General features: G+C 40.4%; 1 protein-coding gene across 1 annotated transcript in view; it reads left to right on the top strand.

Moving 5' to 3' along the window:
• Positions 1-318: 318 nt before the first annotated feature.
• The window catches only part of LOC137172968 (LIM zinc-binding domain-containing Nebulette-like), a 42,877-nt gene continuing 21,031 nt past the window's right edge, over positions 319-22,164 (top strand). Inside the window, exons 1-2 of the mRNA XM_067577619.1 lie at positions 319-645; positions 5,732-5,826. Coding sequence (XP_067433720.1) covers positions 577-645; positions 5,732-5,826 — 164 coding nt within the window. The 5' untranslated portion in view covers positions 319-576. The remainder of the gene's footprint in view (positions 646-5,731; positions 5,827-22,164) is intronic.

Genomic DNA, 22,164 nt, shown 5'->3' with positions numbered 1-22,164 from the left:
CTAAGTAAATTTAGCTGGTAAAACTTCTATACTTTTAATTAAGTAGAATTTTATTATTTATCAACGTGAAGTACATACATACAAATTTCAATAAGAAATTGAGAGAAAATTAAATAAAACACGAATAAAAATAGATACATACATAAAATGGGGATTAATAAAATACTTGTCTATCTGGTCTACTTACCAACCAACCAACCAATATCTATCTATCTATCTATCTATCTATCTATCTATCTATCTATCTATCTATCTATCTACTTAAACTTTTACTCTGACGGTAACATAAAGCTATTTCCGGGTGGTCCGCGGTAGTTTCCGGTGTTTTCGGTGGTAACTCCCGCTAGCTTGTCGCAGATGGAGTGATCGGTCCCCCCTCAGCATCCAGCGCTCAGACCGGTCGGTGAGCCGCTGAGTGGAGGTGCGGAGCAGCCGTCTCTCTCTACGACTTTCAGCTTTTTTGACTTTGTTTATCGCGTCGCAGGTTGAAGGGTGGCTCGGCGGGACCTTTGGGTGAACTGTGGACATATAACCGGAGGGATTTAGCCGTTGGAGAGCACAGAGGAGGTTTGGAGGATGAACCCTCAGTGTGCCCGCTGTGGGAAGATCGTCTACCCGACGGAGAAAGTCAGCTGCCTGGACAAGGTGAGCATTTTGTTTGTGGACAAATTATATACCCAGAGTCACGGAAGTGAAACCTTCATGAAACCTTCAAATTAGCGCAGTGAAAGCTGGAGGAGGATCACAAGATGCGAAGTTGTTAGAGACGCAGGTAGCTTATAAACTTGTGTCAGTCAGCTCTTCAGCCTGAAATATCTGCCCAAACCTGTCAGAGGACACAGTCAATACCAAAAATACACATATAATAACACAACTTTTTTTAGGATCGTTTTTGAGTTATAGCACATAGATAGACTTATAGACTATATAGACTATGATAAAGCTGTTGATTTGATTTATTTGACATATAAAAACAAATATATAGACAATGTCATACACTGTGACAAATATATATTCATTTAAAATGTCGAGGATAACACCATAAAGTTAAAAGACTATTGTGTTTTATTGTGGTCCTCATCTATCTATCTATCTATCTATCTATCTATCTATCTATCTATCTATCTATCTATCTATCTATCTGCATACATAAACACCCTTACTGTACATACATGCATACTTACATACATTTTTATACATTTTATCATATTTGGTGGAGTTCATTTTGTGTGTGACCAACTTTTTTGTTGCTACATGAAAGGAATTATGATTTGTGACCCCTTTTAATTCTTATAATTTATGATGTTATTGTCATACAAAGAATATAAGAATATAAACTCCACGTAAACTCTAATAAACAAACCCAACAACGAAGTAAATACCTCCCCTCCCCCAAATAGAAAGCAAGCTGAAAAAAACAAAACAGAACATAGACAGTAATTGTATTGTAATGTATGTATTGCATATATTTAGATATACAGTACATAGCATATGTTTACTGTTGACTTCATTTGATCTTTTAATCCACAGTCCAATCACCCAGATGGAAAAACAGCATATTAAAGAAATTGTACCCTAATTCCCTCCTTTGCCCTCCAAACGTGTTTACCCAAGAGACTGATTGGCGGAGGTTTGTCTTAGTTACCACATGTTATATTTCTCTTTGTAAATGTCTCCCAGGTAGATTTCATGTTGTTGGTTATTCAGAGTTGATGTGTTGACAGTAGAGCCTGTAGCCAACAGTCTGACTAAAAATAACACCTTCTCTTGGGTGGACCAACTGTCAAACAACCCAAAAATATTCAATCCTTAATGACAATATGCAATATAGTCACGAATACCCAAGACTATTGCAATAGCTACTGGACTAAGATTTGAGAGGTTTGGATGTTTATTGTAGCACATCTCATCTTTTTTTGTTGTCACCATTAATAGTGCTTTAATATTCTGATATCAGCCTATCAGTAATGCCTCTATTATACACAATTATACACAAAAAATGCATATTGCTGTCAGGTCTGACACTATCATCCTCTATCGTAATAGTATTCAATTCTGTTTTATACTGTGGGACTATCACAGAAAGGGTAAAACTCCCTAAATAAAACTGTTATAGTGCTACCTCCATAGGTTTAAAAAGTAAAATAAACATTGACACACCATTGAGCACCACAAAAATAGTAACTACGGGGGTTATTATAGGTAAAAACCATCTTAGCCTCTTTGATGTCGGTGTACAAAAGTAAATGTTGATTTTTGCGTTTGCTTGGTAACACTTCTGTAATAGTCTCTTGCATAATGATGATAAATTATTAATTTATCCTCAGCAGTCTCATGCATTCCCTGTCTGTCCTATGAAGCATCAGATGACACAACAGCATGTAGGCACTGCACATGATATTAGCCCACACCCTTCATAATAAGACTGCCATTCCAGAAGGAGCTGTAGCACATATACTGTTTGTTGACTGTGGAAAAAGGTGAATCTTTTAAAATCAAGTGGATCCGGTTTATACAAAATGACCAATAAGATCATACTTCTGTCCTGTTAAACCTGACATGACTAGTCTGAAGAGACACTTAGGACAAAACCAGTGTTAGAGGCAGTGATTTAAAGAGGACGAGGCTGGCAAAGAAACAAAGAACGGAGAAAGTGAGAAAGAGAGTGTGAGGGAGAGAGAAAGAAAGAAATCATTTCGCCATCCAAGGACTTCAGACTTCCCTGCTGTCCCTTTCAAAGGCCCGTCTAATAAAGCCTTTTGCAAGACTGGATGTCACTTCTTTTACATTTACATCTACAAAGGCTTAAAAGCTTAATATCAAGCAATAATAAAAGCCGATATCAATTATTTTTCCAAGTTTCAGCTCAGTGATATGTTAGTATGTCACTGAACATTCCTCGTGGATCAGCTGTGGAAATTAGGCTTTTTGTGGGTCAATTACAGGCCATCAAAGCTCAGGAGAGAATTGTGTGGGAGGAGAAATGTTTGATCAGAGCAGTTTCATTTCCTATTATTGGCCAATAGAGGTCTTCAAAGGTCATAAGTGGTGTTTGACCCCTTTAAAAGTGTGCAGACCCACAGTTTTTTAGCTACGTGTACAGTTTTGACATTATTAAGTGCAATGAGCAGAAGGATGCAGCGACAGTTTTCTGACTACAAAGCATCTGATGCTACCTTGACGTTACCGATTCTAGATGCACCGATCTGATTCTTACAGTCCTGATACCAATACTGATACCAATACTGATACCAATACCGATACCTGGCCTTTGGGTATTGGCCATTACCGAGTACCAATCTAATACCAGTGTTCAACATCAGGTTTGACTTAAACATTGCTTTCCTAACTTTGTAAATCAAAGTGTAACAAATGAATACATAGATATAAATTTATTGAATTGTTATTTATTGAAATAATGGTATCCAATAACAGATCAACCCATTGTCACCGATACCCGATCCAGCTACTTGAGTCAGTATCGGACCGATATCCGTTCAGCCCACAGAGAAAAGTAAAGTGCATCAACAAGATCTTTTAAAACTTTGTGAAACAACATCTGAGGTGTAGATTACTGCATGTATTGTTGACAGGAATTAAATGAAAATTACCTTCCTTCACTGCAGTCTTGACGGGATAATTATGAGTAATTGGTTGACCTTTAGAAACTAAGCAGTTTTGGTCATGGCGTGAAGGACCATACGATTGTTTCAACATGTTTAGCCCCTTTACATCACAGTTAACTATTTTGCAAACAATGTTAATGTGTTTTAGTAATGTGGGTTGTTTCTTTCTCTTTCTACTATCTACCAGGAATCCATTGATTTCCATTTGTTTTCAGACTATAAAAAACTGATTTACTCTTGAAACTTGTCGTGGAATCCATCACAGCTGATGTCAAAACTGCTTTAATTTTTGTCAAATTCCTTCACAGTTATGAGGTCAAATCAAATCTCCACTTAAACTGCGTTTCTGTGCAACAATGATATAATAATGACAACCAAGGGTGCTGGAAGTAGAGGGTCCAATGGGCCATTGCCCCACTTTACCCCCCTCCCACTTTGTTTTTAAGTCATGAATCACTGTATCCCCGCAAATGCTATATGTCAACACTTAACAAGACGTTTCAGTCATTCCCATCCACTCTAAGACATCAGGTAAAATAAAGCCGGCAAACATAAAACAGGTAGAATATTTTCTAAGTGAAATGACTGTTTCTTAATTGGACTGTTACGTCCATAGGTGGAACCTATTCAATCATGTACAGGCAACCAGCCAGTCAGCACACACGTTTTGGACGTTAGCGTGAATTGGTTAATTCATGATATCACATTGAACTGACAGTTCAAAAGCATTTCCTTTTGAGTAAAGGCAATGGAGGTGCCTTATTTAGGCTACTGTAGGCTATGAATGACATTTTCACAACAGCATCACTTGTGAAGGTGAAGCAGTAGGAAAGTAATGTTTTTTTTTTCTGATTTATCGTTAAATATGGATTTAGGGCACAGCTGCTTAAAACACAAGGACAACGTTAACATTCATATTGTCTGCTTCCTGTTACTCAGCTGCAGAAGTGTTACTGTCCTGTAAACTTGTAATTTTGGGTAATTGAACAAAAAACCTTGTATCTAATCACACAAGCACTAGTTAGCTGCTTATGGGCCACTTCCACACTACCGCTGGCCTTCTTCTGGCCCGGACAAAATGGATGTGAGCCTGAAGTAGCAAACATGGCCCAAATATCCCAAATCAGATGTGGGCCTTTTTTGGTAAAGATGCTCTCGGGTATGTGTATTCTGGATGTGGGCCAGTTCTGGTTTATCTGGTTTGTTCTTGGTTGACATACGGCTTGCTTGTGGCCCAGATCTGGGAAACAGGAGCGTACCGCCCAAGTGCCGTCATTCCACGCCATATGTGGGCCGGGCGAAAGTCCTGAAAGTGTCGTGTGTGGGCCGGATCTGGGCCACAGCGATTTAGCTATCTGGGCTGCCACCCTGTGGTGCAAGCAAACTATAGTTATTCTGCAAGAGTTAAGTGAGAGTCTCTGGTTTATCTACCGCTACACACACACACACACACACACTTCTGAAATGAATCGGGCGCCTCCGATGACAACAACAGAAAATTTCAAGAGTCTGCTAACTGACTTTTGTATTGTAAAGACACCATTGGCTGACAGGAAGTAATATTTCCATAGTGGTACAGCTACCAACACGCTTTGCATTTGACAACATCATGCCCAGTCATTGCAGATAAGTGCAGGATTAACGTAGAAGACATATGACCACGTTAACATCTCAGACACATAGTTTAGTACTGATTCAGTCTTTGAGGATTTGAATAATCCTAATAGAGGACAGATGGAGGTCTATCTGAACCCGATATAGGACGAGCTAATGTTTGGTGGTGAGCTCACTTACTTAAATTTAGCGGTTTGTCTTATTTTGATCTGAACAATTAAAGAAAAATATATATATTTAACATTTGCTGTCACACTGCGTCAACAGAAGAGTCCCGCCCACGCTACTTGATTGACAGGTGGTTTCTGAGAAGCGCTGAGCAGCAGGGACGTCGACAAAACAAACAAAGCTGTAAAACGAGTCCGAAAGTAGTTTTTCAGAAGCCAAAACTGACTCATTTAAAATCAATATTGATATGTAACTCTCTGTGCATGTGTGTGTTGTGTGTGTGTGTGTGTGTGTGTGTGTGTGTGTGTGTGTGTTGTCTTCAGAACTGGCATAAAGGATGTTTCCACTGCGAGGTTTGCAAGATGACCCTGAACATGAAGAACTACAAAGGTTATGACAAGAAACCCTACTGCAACGCGTGAGTCCTCATCTCTCTCTCTCTATGCAGCATAAATAACATCACTAACCGCACTAATGTTGCTCTTATTATAATAACTATCATGTACTTACAATGTGCTTATTGTGTGCTGTAGCTGGTGTGTTATTATCTGCATCTGTGCCAGTGTGTGTGTGTGTGTGCGACCCTTTAAGGTTTTTATAGCAGCGATGGTTTCGGTCGGCGGTTGGTTTCGGTGGTTTTGGTTGCGAGCCCAGCCCTGCTCGGCTCCTCTCTGCTGCTTCTTTTGCAGTTTTACAGCACTGAAATCTGTGCGTTTCACTTCACCGTTAACATGCTCCGCTTGTTATTATCTGCACAGCGTGACACGCGACATTTATTGTCCCCCAAAAGAAAATGTAGTTTGCACGGGCCAGATTAAAAACCTCAAAGGGGTAAAAAGTTGGATCTGCGTTTGATGGATGATGGGAGTAAATTACTACTTGAAGCTGAAAACCTTGTGCTTGTGTCTCATGGCCACAGAAAGGGGGGGCTGTGGCTTTGACCTTTGACCTTGTTACTGCTTGTTATGTTGACAGTCTGAGAGTTGAAGCTCATAATTGTAACCTGCTCTGGATGAGAAAACCAGCCACTCAACTAGAAGGTTGTGCAGTTAAATCTGTTTTATTCATCCTTTCTATACACATTCTTATGTTTAATGCAGCAGAAATTTAGGAAGATAATAAACACTTGAGGGGAATTAATTCATCCTTTATTTTTATTTTAATCACAGCCAGCAGTAGAAAGAACAAAAACACACTTTGTCCACCTCTCCCTCCTGTCAGACAAACCAGCATTGACTTATTGGCTCCACAAACACACACAAACACTCACAACAGTGGACGTAAAAGGCAGAGAGGTCAGAGTAACCTTTGACCCTGCGAGGTTAAAAAGGTGTTTCCTCTCCGCGGAGCGTCTTGTGGAACACGCCGTCTTTGTTTCCACTTGCACTTCACCCACCCGCCTATAAACAAACAGCACTCACATCCTGAACGGGGGCGACTTAAAGTGACGACAGCAGCAGCTGCAGCCGTCTGTGTCTGTGAACGCGTCTCATAACGAAACTCTTGTGGATTTTGCATGTTGGGATTCACACACACACAGCAGGAATCTTTTCACTGATCACTTTGCTAAATACAAACTAGAAATGTGCCAACAGAGGCGGAAAACTTCTTATATGAGATTTGCTCACATTCATTTTTGTAGTCCATATTTTGAGCCTGAACTCCGCTGTTAATGTTACAAATAACAAATGAACAGGTGATGTTTAATTTCAAAATGTGTATATTAAAGATGCCTTTAAGAAGAAGAGAGAGGTGGAAAAGGGTCAGAATTTACTGCAGCTTTCTAAGATCTCATCAACTGATGCAGATTCTGGTGTTCAGAAACATTTTTCTACAGTTTCTTTTCAGTTTCATACAACTGAATATCACATCTAAAATCTAATATATGCTTGCCCACAAAAGTGACTGAAATCTTGACGAAGTTTTGAGCTGAGACAGATATAATATTTTATTTCCTGTAGTCGCTTATTGTTGTTGTGTTTTATAATATTCTCTTCCCTCCTTTGAACGCAGCCTCTCAGCTACGACTTGTGCTTGTGTGTTGAACGTCTTTGGTCTTTTGGGCTGCTGCAGTGTTGCTGTTTATTTATCTGATGATGGTTATTGATTGGTATTTCATTTAATAAGCAACTGAAAGGAGCACAGTCGGGATCACAGGTGCAGTGGCTCATGGTTGTTGTAGTTCTTTGTGCTTTACAGCGTCAGGTTGTTCGAGTTGGCGTCTTAGATTTCACTGATCTCATATCATTGAAAACGTGCAGCAGTTTGTTTCCGTTCTGTGTTTCTGACACTCAGAGGAGTCACTTTAATGAACTTCTTCCTTTGTGGGTTAATTTAGGTCATCGGTCCTTGCAGTTTCTCTCTCAACACGCTGCAGTTAATGGCTTTAGAGTGTGTGTGTGTGTGTGTGTTTTTTTTTCCACACACTGTGTCAGAGTGCGTTTTCCCTCCTGCTGAAGAATGTCACAGCAGGTCAACAATGACCTGCAGGCTTATTCATTACACTTAACACGGCTGCTTTAAAGACAAAACGGAAAGAAGTTTCATTGTTAATACATCAGAGAGGTTTGATGCAGGATTAACAGTGAAAAGAGTGAGAAATATGATTTATTTTGTGGGTTCAAGATCATAACGTTGCACAAAAAATATGTTTTGTGACTTTGGGTGAAAAAAACAGCAAAACTATAAAATGATTAGATTTATTATAATTATTGTAATTCATTGGTTATTTATTTGACAGAAAATGGCTTAAAAATTAATACGTTTTCGATAATCAGCTCACCATTTGTCAGTTAAAAATAGCAAACATCTCTGATTTCATTCTGTTTTGGGTTTCTCATCACATTCAGCAATTTAAAGGTTTAAACTTTGCTAACTTGTGATAGCTTTTGTACGTAACTGTCATTTTATCATTTAATTAATCATAAAATAATCCTCAAATAAAGATGTTTTAATGGGGAAAATAATAGAAAGTGTACAGATAAGATGAAGCCAGATTTTCACTCATTTGTTTAATTACAACATGAACATCTGAATCACGGCGTCGTTAGTTTGCTAGCTCTCCTCTGTCTGTATGTAAAGTTAATACGACATGTTTGTTTACTGTGCAGACTTCCTGCGGGGATTTCTTACTCACCAGTGACAGTTCTTTCTTACTCACCAGTTTGTTACAGACCAGTGTCCTGTAATTAAAGAGTCTCTGTGAGGCTCCGGCTCCTTCTGAAGCTCTTTGTTTTGGTGTCTCATGAGTAAAAAAAACCCGGCGGCTCTGTTTTTCTTGGCTGTTTGTGTCATACGTCTATTGTTGAGCTGCGAAGACAATAACATCAGAATTGACGGCGTCGGTTCTGCCCCTTCATGACTTTCTAACAGGCTGCTTTGGTTCATTCTTGAGGTTGTTGGACTGTAAAACATCAGACTTGGTAGAAACGTCACTTCCTGGTTTTATTGTTGTTGCTGCTGCTATTTAAAAAGGAGAGGAAACAGTAAAGGGAGGATTCTGTTTGTGTTTTCAAAAACTGTTTTATGATTTCAGACACTTAAAACACTGTACAGAGAAATATTCATCCTAGTCAGTGACATATTCAGTCTGGTCTGGAGTCAGTTTTTCTATCTGATCCACCAATCTCACACCTGTTTCATTCAAATATCAGCCACAACTGTGTAAACCACTGGAACTGCCATGTTTAAAAAGCAGAAATCTTGATTTTCTCACGATTTCTCGCTGTCAGGGATTCTACGTGTCACTGATTGCAGACATTTATTCTCCATCTCATGTATTTTATGACCTGTGAATGCTGTAACGATGGAGCAGATTGCTGTTCACTATTTGGTCGTAGCTTAAATGTGGTCAAAATAAAAAAAAAATCAAAAAAGCAGCAAAGATCCTGCAGCTGAACACAAACGATCTGTTGATTAGATTCATTTCAGGTGAAAAACATTTTGAAACATGAGGCTGAATTAGTTTTGTTTTTTATAGTAATATCAGTTTTAGCCATGCTAATCTTGGCTTTAGGGATGGTCGGTTGTTCTGTCGGTTGTTCTGTCTGTCGGTCTGCCCCTTTGGTCCAGATTGACATGTTTTAACAACTATTGGATAGATTGCCATGAAATCCTTTCTAGACATTCATGTTCCCCAGGGGATGAATCTCTGCCACCAGCAGGTCAAAGTTTTCACTTGTCTCGTGAAATATCTCAATGTCTACTTGATGGTTTGCCACAAAATCTTGTAGAGACGTTCATGGTTCCCAGACGATGTATCCAAGGGTGAAATCTTCAATCAGACATTGGAAAACCAAGTGGGTATGGGGTGGGATGGTGGTGGGGGTGCACTAGGTTATTCGTAGTCATCATATTTTGGGTAGAAAACAAAACCATTAAGTCTGTTGAGGAATCACAGTGTTGAGATGGATGCACAAATAAACCTAAAACTTTCTGAATGGAGAGAAACTACTAGAGGGATTGGAAAAAAAGGAATGAACTGATCCTTTAAATGGACTGGTGGGAAAGAGGTCCAGGTTTATCTGAGCTGCTGAAAAGTTCACACCTGCAACTCCAGTCCCAGAACACAGATAAAACGCTGATATTCCATTTTGTGTGTAATGATATGCTTATCTTGGACTTTTAAAATAAAAATATCCCGACAGCTGTGACGGAGCTCATGGTTCATCCAGAAGAGCTGCTTTATTACCAACAATTCCTCTGTATAAACTGGAAAACTGTGTGTAACAGCTGACCTGTGTAGGCGTGAAGCAGAACACAGAACATTATTTACCATCCTGTTGGCGTGTTAATGAACTTACCAGTGGCCATGTGTGTAAATGTGCACATCACTCTCTTAAAGATGCACTCATTGTTCTGCAACATCCTGGATACATTCAGTGACACCTCAACCACATTATCGGTAAGATTCAGACATTAATCTAACACACGTCAGACCTGGCTGAGTCATATTATGTAATAGATGCAAAATATTAGAGAGAAGTAGAGGAAGCAAAATACATGAAAGTTGATTTGTGATTTTGGAGAGCTCAGTGTTGTAGTGTTTGCATCTTCTGTCTATGTGCAGCAACATATTCCTCCCCCCTCCGATGCTCCACGTTAAGTTCCACTCTGCTGTTGCATTGAAATATCAGTATGTCAGGGACAGAAATATGCAGGGCTCAGCTCATTACATTCAGGGCTGAAGCAGCGGCGGCGGCCCACAGGACCTACAGGAAGGACCCAAAGCTTTGACATCACGCTCACAGCTGTTGTGTTCACTGGTGCTGAACATGAACATAAACAAGACACAACAGGTTTTCTGTGAATGATAAACATCCAGTGTGTTTTGGAGTCGGTTTAACTGAATATTGAGGGGAACAAATCAGCTTTCTTTCAGCTTATTGGAGGGGGACAATTACACGGCTGGATGTTTCCTAATAACTTTGATTTTTGTACTTTGATTTTAGCGTCACCATGAGGTTCACATTTACACTTTTGACTGAAATGTCTCAACAACCTTTGGATGGACTGCCGTTAAATTTGGTAAACACGTTCATGTCCCTCTAAGGATGATTTATAATAACTTTGATGATCCTCTGGCTTCACAGCAAGACTGTACGACTTGTTTTATTGGCTTATTTTTCATTGCCAGCTCACTTCTTAACTGTGCTGAGGTATAACCAGGAACAATATATGTTTCTTTTTTAGGGATGATTATTATTAGGGTCTCTTTAGTATTCAAGCCTCCTCACCTTCAGGGTTGTGTATGCTATGGAGCTAGTTGTATAACTAGGATGCATGCAAGAGCAAAATAAAATACTGTTGTATGTTTACCAGCTAAATGTTCATCTAGCTGATGGGTAACAGGGGGAATGATTACTGCAGTTTCATCTTCCATCTGTGAGAGAATTCATTTGCCTATTTTATTTTTTTTTACACCACCAAAACCACTGTGGTTCACATGAATGATGCTGTAGAACAATTAAAAGGACTTTATTAATTTCATTCATGGTTGGAAACGTCCTCATGAGTGTTTCAGGGAACTTCTAGTGCTATAGTGGATTTTATGTCCTGGCAGTGGTCTCTCATGCTCCATAAGATCCTATCTGCAGCTCCAACACTGGGAGGCAGACAGAAAGGGGGGGGGGGGGCAAGTGGAGAGAGGGATTACAAAAGCACATGAGAGCCAACAAACTCCAACACACCAGGCTCAGTGTGCTTATTAAAGGACTCATACAATCACAAACAGAGTTCTTACTAACAACAGGTTATGTTCCAGTGATGTTCGATTATTAAAACCTCTGAAAATCATTTTCTTAAGGTAAAGACTTGCACACACACATAGAGATACACACATATATGTATATATAAATATATGGATTCCTATGGTAAGTCATGAGATGAGTTTTAATCTGAAGTGTATGACTGCCCTCTGTGAACCTGGATACCTTATGACCTCTGAGTGGTTTAATGAACACACCCTGTTGAATGAAAGCTTTCCCATTGTGTGTGTGGAGAGATGTTATAGGCGTTTTTTTTTGTTTTTCTTGGTTTATGTTACGCTGTTAGTTACAGGTTGTTACAGGAAGAGTGAAAAGTCAAGCTAAAGATGTTTGTAATGTTTCCTTGTTCACATGTGTAACTCACACAGCAAGACGTCAGTGGTTTGCCAAATCTTTAGCGAGGCTTTATATTCAGATAATTACATCTTTATAACAAGGTTCAGTGGTACAACAAAGCAACAGCATTAGTGAGCTATGTCTCCAAATGTCTGGTAGTTCCTTACAAGAACTGCCACTAATTTATACTTTAATTCCTGTCAACATTTGGAAGAAGTGAATCAGTTACTGCTCTCTCCTCTTTCTTTCTTCTCAATTTGACAAACATCAGAAGTACAATTTAAAAAGTGAAGAAACAATAGCAAGATACATTGATTTTATTGCGTTTTCTCATTTATCTCACTGAAGCTTGAATTATTCTTCTCTGAAGATACATGTAAACGTCTCTGTCACTGTGCTGACAAGGTTTATTGTTTCATTCAACTAGAGTTTCAATGATTAGTCAATTAATTGATTAGTCAATCAACAGAAAATGTGTCGCCGACTATTTTGATAACCAATTAATTGTTTTGATTCATTTTTTAAGAAAAAATGTCCAAATTATCTGCCTCCACCATTCCGAATGTGAATATAGTTTCTTTAGTCCTCTATGAGAGTAAACTGAATATGTTTGGGTTGTGACTGTTGGTCAGTGATCGACATTCTCTGACATTTTATTGACCAAACAACTGATGGATTCATCAAGAAAATAACTGACAAGTTTATCGATAAAGCCCCAGATTCAAGTCCTGTCCGGAGGCGGGTTCCAGACGGAGATAAAAGTATAAAAGAAACATCCACATGAACATATCTGAGCGACTTGCGTGCATGTTGGCCTACATGCATCTCGGAGAAGCATAACTCCATCTAACAGACGTTTTTCAAGACCAGTGAATACAAAATATTAATGTCCAGCCGTTTGAAGCAGAAGAGAAAAAGTCTACCGGCTACATTCACTGCAGGCGTCCTCCCATCTGAGATATTTCATGTTAAATTAAGTTACCATTTATGCTAATTAGTAATAATCAAAGCTGGTTATGTAACGCTGCACGCCAGCTGCTCATATATGACGACACATGTGATTCACTGAAACCTTAAAGAGGTCACTCATTCTTCATCTCTCTCTCTTGTAAATGGACATACGTGAACATCATTTTCACATGTCGTTTCCATGTTAATAACCTTTTATCAGCTCAGATTGTTGTGATAAAGACTGTGTGGTTATGTAACACCGCTGCCCACATAACCCAGTTTACTCCTGCCTTATTACGCTCCCAGTAGAACAGAGAGAGCAGCAGCAGCAGAGAGAAGAACTCTATTCATTTCTGTCTTTATTGATTCACTGATAACAGTAGAAAAGCAGGAAGGGAAACAGATCTTGAAGCAGCAGCTGTAGGATATGATACTATTTACATTTAAGGCATTTTTCTTAGCCGGAGTGACTGACTGTACAGAGTGAGCAGGTGGAGGATGATGAGTGTCTCCTCTTCAACTATAAGTGCAGTCATTAGTCATCGGTGTGCCTCTGGCTTGGTTCTCATTCTAAGGAAAACAATACTGAAGTGGAATTAAAGTCCAGTTCATTTTCTCATAGCTGGTGTCTGATAGTTGGAGCGTTTCTGAGACTTGGATGGACATAAAACAAACCCTCCTGGTTGAATCATCAGTAAAAAAAAAACATGGACAACTATGCAGATGAAGAAACTAGAAGAAGGAAGACAACTACAACTTCCAAACTCTCACTAATAGAAGATGATAAAGATTACACTCATTAGAAACCTGATGAAAAAGGGCCAAAAGAGTTTCTAAGAAATTAATATAACTGATATATTGGGAGTCTTGTGAGGAGTTTTTGGTGATCAGAGCGTACAGGATGATGGAGTCTAGATGTTGGTGATGGTGAAACAGTGAGGAACAGGCCTGGCTGGAGATCTGGACTGATGTGATGTGGAACTGGTTCCTCAATGAACTAGCTGGATGGACGCATTGGACCGCTGGTTCTGATTAAACTGGTGGAGAATGGGGTCGCATTGACACTGGAAGAACAGCTGACAGCAGTAGAGATAGAGACAGATTTGAAAGTTTAACAGCAGCGAGATGATTGGCTGATTGTTGGAAGTTAAAAGTTTAGCCAGAAGTGCGAAAGAAAAAATCTGAATGAATGTGAATAAATAGGGTCAGTTTATGCTCGATCAGTAGTTTGCACGACATAAATGGTAAATGGACTGTACTTGTATAGCGCCTTTCTAGTCTTCCGACCACTCAAAGAGCTTTTACACTACAAATCACATTCACCCATTCACACACATTCATGCTGAATGGGTACAGGGGCTACCATGCAAGGTCCCAACCTGCCTATCAGAGGAAACTAACCATTCACACACTGATGGCACAGCCATCAGGAGCAATTTAGGGTTAAGTATCTTGCCCAAGGACACATCGGCATGCGGACTGGAGGAGCCGGGAATCGAACCACCGATCTTCCGATTAGTGGATGACCCGCTCTACCTCCTGAGCCGCAGCCGATAGGAAACCAAAAAGTGTTTAGTTCAATCAGACACAAGTTGACATGAATTCAAAAGTTTTATCTGACAGTCTTTGGTGTTGACTCAGTTAATTAAATGGATAAATAGGGATGGAGCCCAATCAGAGACCCCCCCCCAGGAGAGCCACAGACGAGGCCTTGACACTGGTGGAGGGGTGAAGCAATGATGCGACATAGATGGTGGTTTAAATATTCTTCAGCTAAGATGATCATTGGACGAACGCAGAGCCCAATGAAATGACTGGATAATAGTTGAGAGGCCTCATTTGTTCCAACTGGCTGCACTAGAAGGCGGAGTGAAAGGTCGTAGACAGGAAGGAGATGTTATAACTGTTAAATTCGGGGGATAACAGCCTTTATTTTCAGACAGTACCTCCTGGAAGTTGTTCACATGAAAAGTGACAGAAATAATTGTATGAAGAATGAAAAGAAGAGAGCTACAGAGAGAACTGTGGCTTCTTTCTCATGGCGTGAAGTGGATTTAAATGTCGGATCGTCGGTTCCTGAACCTTACAGAAACAGTCGGACACCCACCATCCTAATCTGACGTTGTGGGGAACGAAGCGATGCAACCGTCCAACAAACAGTTCAGGCCCTTTAAGCATGAAAGACACCTTGAACCTTGAGCTTCATTTCACTTTCAGATTCTAGTTCAATTTTAGGTAAATTCGATAAATTCCGGCTTCTCTTGTTTCCTCGCCGCCTCTGGAACCTGCGTCTCTACTTTGTTACTGAACTGACTGTGAGGGGGAAGCGTTCATGAACTGCTGACGTTAGAAAAATTGCACATTTACAGCACGAACCAAACAACAGCAAGAAGGAACTTTGGAAACTGACAACCCAGAAATAAAAGATCTGCCACCCGTTAATCCTGTTCCTGCTGCTGTTTGATTCTTTACAACCTGTTAACAGTGAAGATTTTCTCCTAATAATCATTTAATTTAATCAAATTGTGAGAATCTACAGTATGTAATCTCTATCTGTAGCGATGCAGCTCCATATTTTTATTTACACTTAAAAAAATCTCACAGAAGTCTGACAGATTACAGCTTTAAAGAGCAGCCCAGACGTTTCAGCACAAAAAAAGTAGCAGTGAGTTAAGCTTGAGCTGAGAGCTCACTACTTAACCTGCTGTAACACTACAAAACAAATGGCTCTATCCTCCAGAGAGAGAGAGACACAAAAAGAAGAAGAAGAAGAAGAAGAAGAGAGCAGCGGAATAAATCCGACTGTGAGAAACAAAGATGGTGAGTGCAGCATAGTGAGAGAGAAAGCTGCTGAGAGATATGAGGACGGGAACCTTATGTAACCCGTCTAATCTTTCATGGTTGGAGCTGAGAATCTGCTGAAAAAAAAAAAAAGGAGGAAGAAGAGGAGCGAGAGTCGCAAAGAGAGAGACAGAGACAGTTTTAAGAATAAATAAATAGAGTGAAATGTGAGAGATTTGGGAGGCAGAGAGAGACCGAGAGGCTCATCCTGACAGCAGAAAGAGAGGAAGAGGAAGAGAGGACGGAGGGATGAGAAATGGCTCTATTGAAGGCCGGCCGAGAGCGTTCCGCATGAATGAGTGAGGAGAAAGACAGAGGACAGTGAGGAGAGATGACTGGAGACAGTGTCATGGTGTGTCTCTATAAACAGGCCTGTGATGAGACGCTTCTCTGTCTTCTCTCCAGTTAAGCTGCTGCTGCTGTCGTTGTTGTTGTTGTTGTCGTTGTTGTTGTTTTCCCATCAAAGGCTCCATCATGTTAGGAAGAGACGGTGTTCATGTCGGAGTAAAAGGCTGGAAGAGACTCCGGAGCCGGAATCAAAGATCTCTTTCTTTTCTTCTTCTTCAGTCTGTTTGCTCTTTTCTCCTTCGGCCCTGTTCAAGTCCTCCTCTTTCTTTTTATTTCCTCTGTTTCTTCCTCTCTCCCCCTGCGATTTCTTTACCTTTCTCTCCTCTCCTTCATCTTTTCTCTCCCGTCATTCCATCTGCTCCTCTTATTTCCTTTCCTTTACTTTTTCTTTCATTTCCTCTCTTCTCTACTCATTTCCTTTCCTTCATCTCATTCCTTTCTGCTCCTCTTCTTCCTTTTCTTTCTCTCCATCACATCTACTCTTCTATCTTTGCCTCCTCTGTCCTTTCCTGCCATCTTGTTTCCTTTTCTTTTCCTCTTTCCTTTCCTTTCTGTTCTCCTCTCCTTCATTTCTTTCTTTCCTTATTTGTGTCCTCTCCCCTCCTGACCTCACCTCACCTCTCCTGTCCTTTCCGTCTTTTCCTCCACCCTCATTTCATCTCTCCTCTTCTCTACTTTCCCTCCTGCCCTCTTCTCCCATCTCCTATCTCTCCTTTCCTTTCCTCCCTCTCTACTCCTCTTCTGTCCTTTCCTTTCCTTTCCACTCCTCATCTTTTTTCCCTTTCATCTCTCATTTTTGTCCTTTCCTGCCCACTCCCCTCCTTCATTTCTTTCTTCCTTTCATTTCCTTGTTTTATCTCTTCTCCTCTTCTGACCTTACCTCACTTTTCCTTTCCTTCTTTTCCTCCACCTTCATTTCATCCCTCCTCTTCTCTACTTTCCCTCCTCCCTTCTTCTCCCATCTCCTATCTCTCCTTTCTTTTCTTTCCTTTTTCTCCCTCTCTACTCTTCATTCCTTTCCTTTCTGCTCTCCTCTCCCTCATTTTCTTTTCTTTCTTTCCTTTCCTCATTTTCCTCCACTCTTATTTCATCTCTCCTCTACTTTCCCTCCTCATCTCTCTTCTCTCTCATCTCCTATTCTCTGCTTTCCTTTTCCTCTCCTCCTCCTCTCCTCCTCCTCTCCTCTCCTCCTCTCCTCCTCCTCTCCCCTCCTCTGTCAGTATGTGATGAAGATGAACTGTTAAGGCCACTGAGGACACCACAGTCTCTTGTCACCTCTTTAATAAAGACATAAAACTCTTTTATAAAACCTACAGTTTGCTGAGTGAAGCTGGTTCGTCTCCATCAACCAGAGACGAAGGTCCTCTCAGCTCTCACATGACCTGCAGGTGTCACACAGATTTAAACTAAAAACCGTCTATCCCAAGACGTCCTCTCATTATATTATTTACGGGAGTAAAACTTGCTGAAACGTGTGTTTAGCCTTAGATTTCCTTTTGTTGTTCCTCCTAAAAGTTCACAGTTTTGATCAGAAACAGCTGGTTCGTCACAGCTGCACCGGACAAAACGCCGACGCCGACGCCGACGCCAGATAAAAGCACACAAGTAAATGTTTAAAATGTAAAAGCAAAACACAAGAAATGATGACGGCGGCTGGCTTGTTTTATAAAGCGAGAGATGAGAGGATGATAAAGGAAAGTGATGAACGTGGTGAATTAATATGACAAGTCTGATTCCCACAGTGTTGTGATTCTTGCTGTAAATTATGTGAACAGTCCCAGCGACCAGAGAGCTGATTAGATCTGATGTGTATGTGTCTTCTTTTGATTATTGTGGGTGATTATATAATAGAGTGTGATCTACTTCCTGCTGAGGAGGCAGAATAACAGCAGGAATGTACTTAAAGCATCTTCAGAAAGAGCTCAAGATTATACATGTTGGACAAATCTCCTCTTTAGAGGTTCAACGTGTGACAAGATTATTCTTAAAGTCATCTAAAATCTTTCTTCCCTTCTTTATGTTTTAACCTTTCTTCCATCATTTTTCCTCTCTTCCCTCTCAGTCTTTCACTCTGTCTCTCTCTATGACACAGTTGTAATCAGACTCTTTAGTTTATGGCTGAATGACTTTGAAAACATATCTATCATTAGGGATGCACAATATTATCGGCACGTCATTGGTATCGGCTGATAAAAGGCCAATTTGTTGCCGTCTCCTCCGCCGCCTGACTGTGCTTCCCACCGGTCATGCTGCGGCTAACGCTCCGCTAGCCTCTCAGCTAACGTTAACCCCGGCTCTCCATATGGATCCAACCAACTGGTTTCAGGTTAAAGTGAGAAGAAGCAGCGGGTCTGACGGGCAGCTGAGTGAAGTGGAGCCTGCGGAGGAAACACTGGGGCCGTCAGTCCGTCGAGGAGCTGCTATGTTCGGCTACACACATAGGAAACACCTCGGCTGACAGGATGTACCACTCTGTTTGGGGGGGTGGGGGTGTAGACCAGAGATTAATCCTACACATTAATCTAATGAACTCATAGAAAACTCTGCTCTTCCAACTTGGCAGGTTCATTAAAGTTTTAATGCTGAGCTCCTGAACTCCAGTCTTCATAAGTTCTTCCTTCATATATTGTCTTTCTTGATCATACTTAGTACAATCTATGCTTGCATGCATAATAATCTCCTCAGCCAGCTGGAAAATAATATGTGCATATATCGGTATCAGCATCAATGAGTTGGACATATCGGCATATCGGATATCAGCAAAAAATCCAATATCGCGCATCCCGACTAATCGTGATTATTTTGACCGATATGATTTGCGATATTAGAGGGAATTATAATTTATTTATTTATATATTATAATTATAGTCTCGTTTTCACTGAAAAACATATTAAAGTGATTTTAACAGCATGACAATATTTAATTTAAATGGTATTTTGACACACAAATATTACTCCTCCTGCGGTTTCTGCCATGTTACGATTTCAATAAAATTTTGATGAATTGTTCGGCTCTACTTTTGTTCTGAACTCTTCTAATCGCAGCCGTAGATCAGCCCAACAGCCTGCTATTAATCTCTGGGCGATTATATCTTAAATAAGTGCAGCCTGAATTAACTCCCCTCGTTCGTCACGGCCTTTTATCAGGCGACGCCTCCGACTGAAAAGCATTAGAGGTGCTTATAAGCACTAAATGTTGGTGATGAAGGTGAAGCCGTTTAACATGAATCAGAGTTTTAGGAAATTCTATGAAACATTTTAATATTTCTGCTTTTGAGGAACGCTGTTAAAAGGAATATTGCATTTATTTGATCCTCATGTCACTGTGGTTAGTTAATGACTTAAAGATAAAACACTCAGGTTGCAGAAACTCTCAGCTTTCATGTGCTGAAGTTTTAATTTCCAGAGTGACAAAGTCATGGTTGTAAATATCAAACATGTCGGAGACATTTAGAACAAAAAAAACCAGTCCTGTAGGTTTAAAGCAGCCTGTTTATTTCACGCTGTTAATGGTCTTTAATGGTGAAGAGGAAACAATGATGAAGGTAAATTTCGATTGTGGCGGCAGCTGCAGTGATGTGGCGTGCAGACAGATAGACTGCGGATCCCCCCGCTGCCACACACACACACACACACTCTCTCTCTATACACACACACACACACTCTCTCTCTATACACACACACACACTCTGCATTAGTCCATGCCGGGGGGATGAATAGATGCAGCAGTGTGTCTAATGTCAAACTAGGCCACTGGTTGCAGAGCAGAGACTGGCAGCGTGTTGGACTGCAGAGATCAGTGTGTTCGTCAGCTGCTGCTCCGCCGGCGGTCTGCTGCTGTTAATTATACACCTGATTATGACAAAGACTGAGGCACAGATGACGACAGAACAGCCTGATGTTATAACAGTGATCACTACAAACCCTGTGGCCTCGACTATAAGTTTAATTGCATCTATATCATAGTTTAATTATCCTTCCTTCCATTATCTGAAGCTGTTTGTCCTGTCCAGGGTTGCGTGGGACTGGAGACCATCGCATATCCATCTACTGTACAGTATGTGTGTGATGTTCATCAGCAGGAATGAGATGATTTAATTCTGGGTTTGGTACTTTGGATTTATGTTTCTGCAGTTTATTACACAGCAGAGTCTGGACATTAACTCCCTCAGCACTCAACAGTGAAGAGGTTTCACAGCAGGTTAGCTGCACTAAATAGAGTTAAAAAGGTAAGTAAGTAAACTTTATTTATAAAGTGCCTTGAAAACCAGAGTTACCAGGTGCTTTATAATGCAAACAACTGAAGAAATGGAAAGTTAAAAACAGGAAATAACAAAATAAAAAAACAATAAAACTACACAGAGAGCAATCACACATTACAGGACAAAGTGCTTATGAAACAGGTGAGTTTTTAACAGCTTCTTAAAACTGACTCAGCGTTTTTTATAACTAGAGGAAGACGGTTCCAGAGGACCACAACTGGAAAAGCACCGTCACCTTTGGTTTTGAGCCTAGATTTCAGAAGAGCCAGACAGCGTTGATCAGTAGACCTCACTGCTGCCAGGGGACACAATCATTCAGAAATATGAAGTGGGCCCAGCCCGTGTAGTAATTTATAGGTAATTAAAAGAATTTTTAAAATCAGTTCACACTTTGTGGGTAAAAAAAAATAGTAAAAATGGAAGAAGTAAACTTAAACCCAAATCATACATTTTGCTTCTGCTGGTTGCCTTAAGGGTGTGTATGATGTAAATTTTATCATCTGTCCGTGTCCGCAGATTGTCCATGCGCAGCAACAAATGTGTGAACATTTTAGAAGCAGAGCTGCATCCGCTGCACATGTTGATGTTTGTTTTGGAGTTTATCCTGTTTTTTTTCGCTTATATATGTGAATCTCAAAAATACTTGATCCTACACTTCCCACAATGCAGCTCTTTGCATGGTACTCGCCCACAGCAATGCAGTAACGCAGGATTTCTTTTTTATTAGATCACTTAAAGGTTTCTATTTTTTAAGGGAAATTTGACAAATATGATATTAGTTAACTCCTGATACCTTCTTAGATTGTGACGTCCAGCTGTTAAACAGCTGCTGAGAGGTGATTACAGTCTATCAGTCATAACTTGTATTTGCTGTAGTCTGCAAGCTGCTCCTGAGTGACATTTTAGTTAAGAAGCAGAAATTTGAAGTCTTAAGCTGAAGTAACTCTTCTGACATCATCAGCGTTATTTTCTCAGACTTTGCAGACTGAAAAGCTGTTTTCGCAGGTCGAGCGGTTCTGCTCACGATGACTGAACGGATCTTTTGGGTGTAAAAATAGGTGAAATGCTCCTTTAATATATTTACAGTTTACGCCAGCAGTGGCGGTGATGTCAGGACCTCAGCAGAGCAGAGTCAGCTGAGGGAAGCTGTTTTATGGAGGATGATGCTGCAGCAGGAACACACACACACACACACACACACACACACACACACACACACACAGTACAGAGCAGCACCTCCGACTGCTGTTGAACTGCATGAAGTGGGATATAATGAAGAGGTGTGTGTGTGTGTGTGTGTGTGTGTGTGTGTGTGTGTGTGTGTGTGTGTGTAGGTGACACAGCGATAAAGAGAAACTGCCTCTACAGTCTCTCAGAGTTTTAGATCTCTGTTCCTCCTTCACACTTCCTCTCTCTCTCTCTCTCGCTCTCTCTCTCTCTCTCTCTCTCTCTCTCTCTCTCTCTCTCTCTCTCTCTCTCTCTCTTTATTGTTGCCAAGTTTTACATTTTTTATTAATTTCGCTGAATGAAAGTTGGCTGATTTAATATTTTTACTTTCTGCCTGCTGGAAGTTTTTCTGGGCTCTTAACGCTTTGCTCGGTTGCATTTTATGGTTTTATGTCTTGAATATTAATGTTGTGTATATCTCTCGCCAGCTAGCCGTCACCACTGTTGGAAAATGAGTTTATCAACTTACAGCTCGGGTCACACCGGACACTTTATCATTTCTAACATTGTGTAGAAGAGTCTGAA

Source organism: Thunnus thynnus, chromosome 21, assembly GCF_963924715.1.
Source record: "Thunnus thynnus chromosome 21, fThuThy2.1, whole genome shotgun sequence".
NCBI lineage: Eukaryota > Metazoa > Chordata > Actinopteri > Scombriformes > Scombridae > Thunnus > Thunnus thynnus.
This window is presented reverse-complemented; position numbering and strand designations above follow the sequence as displayed.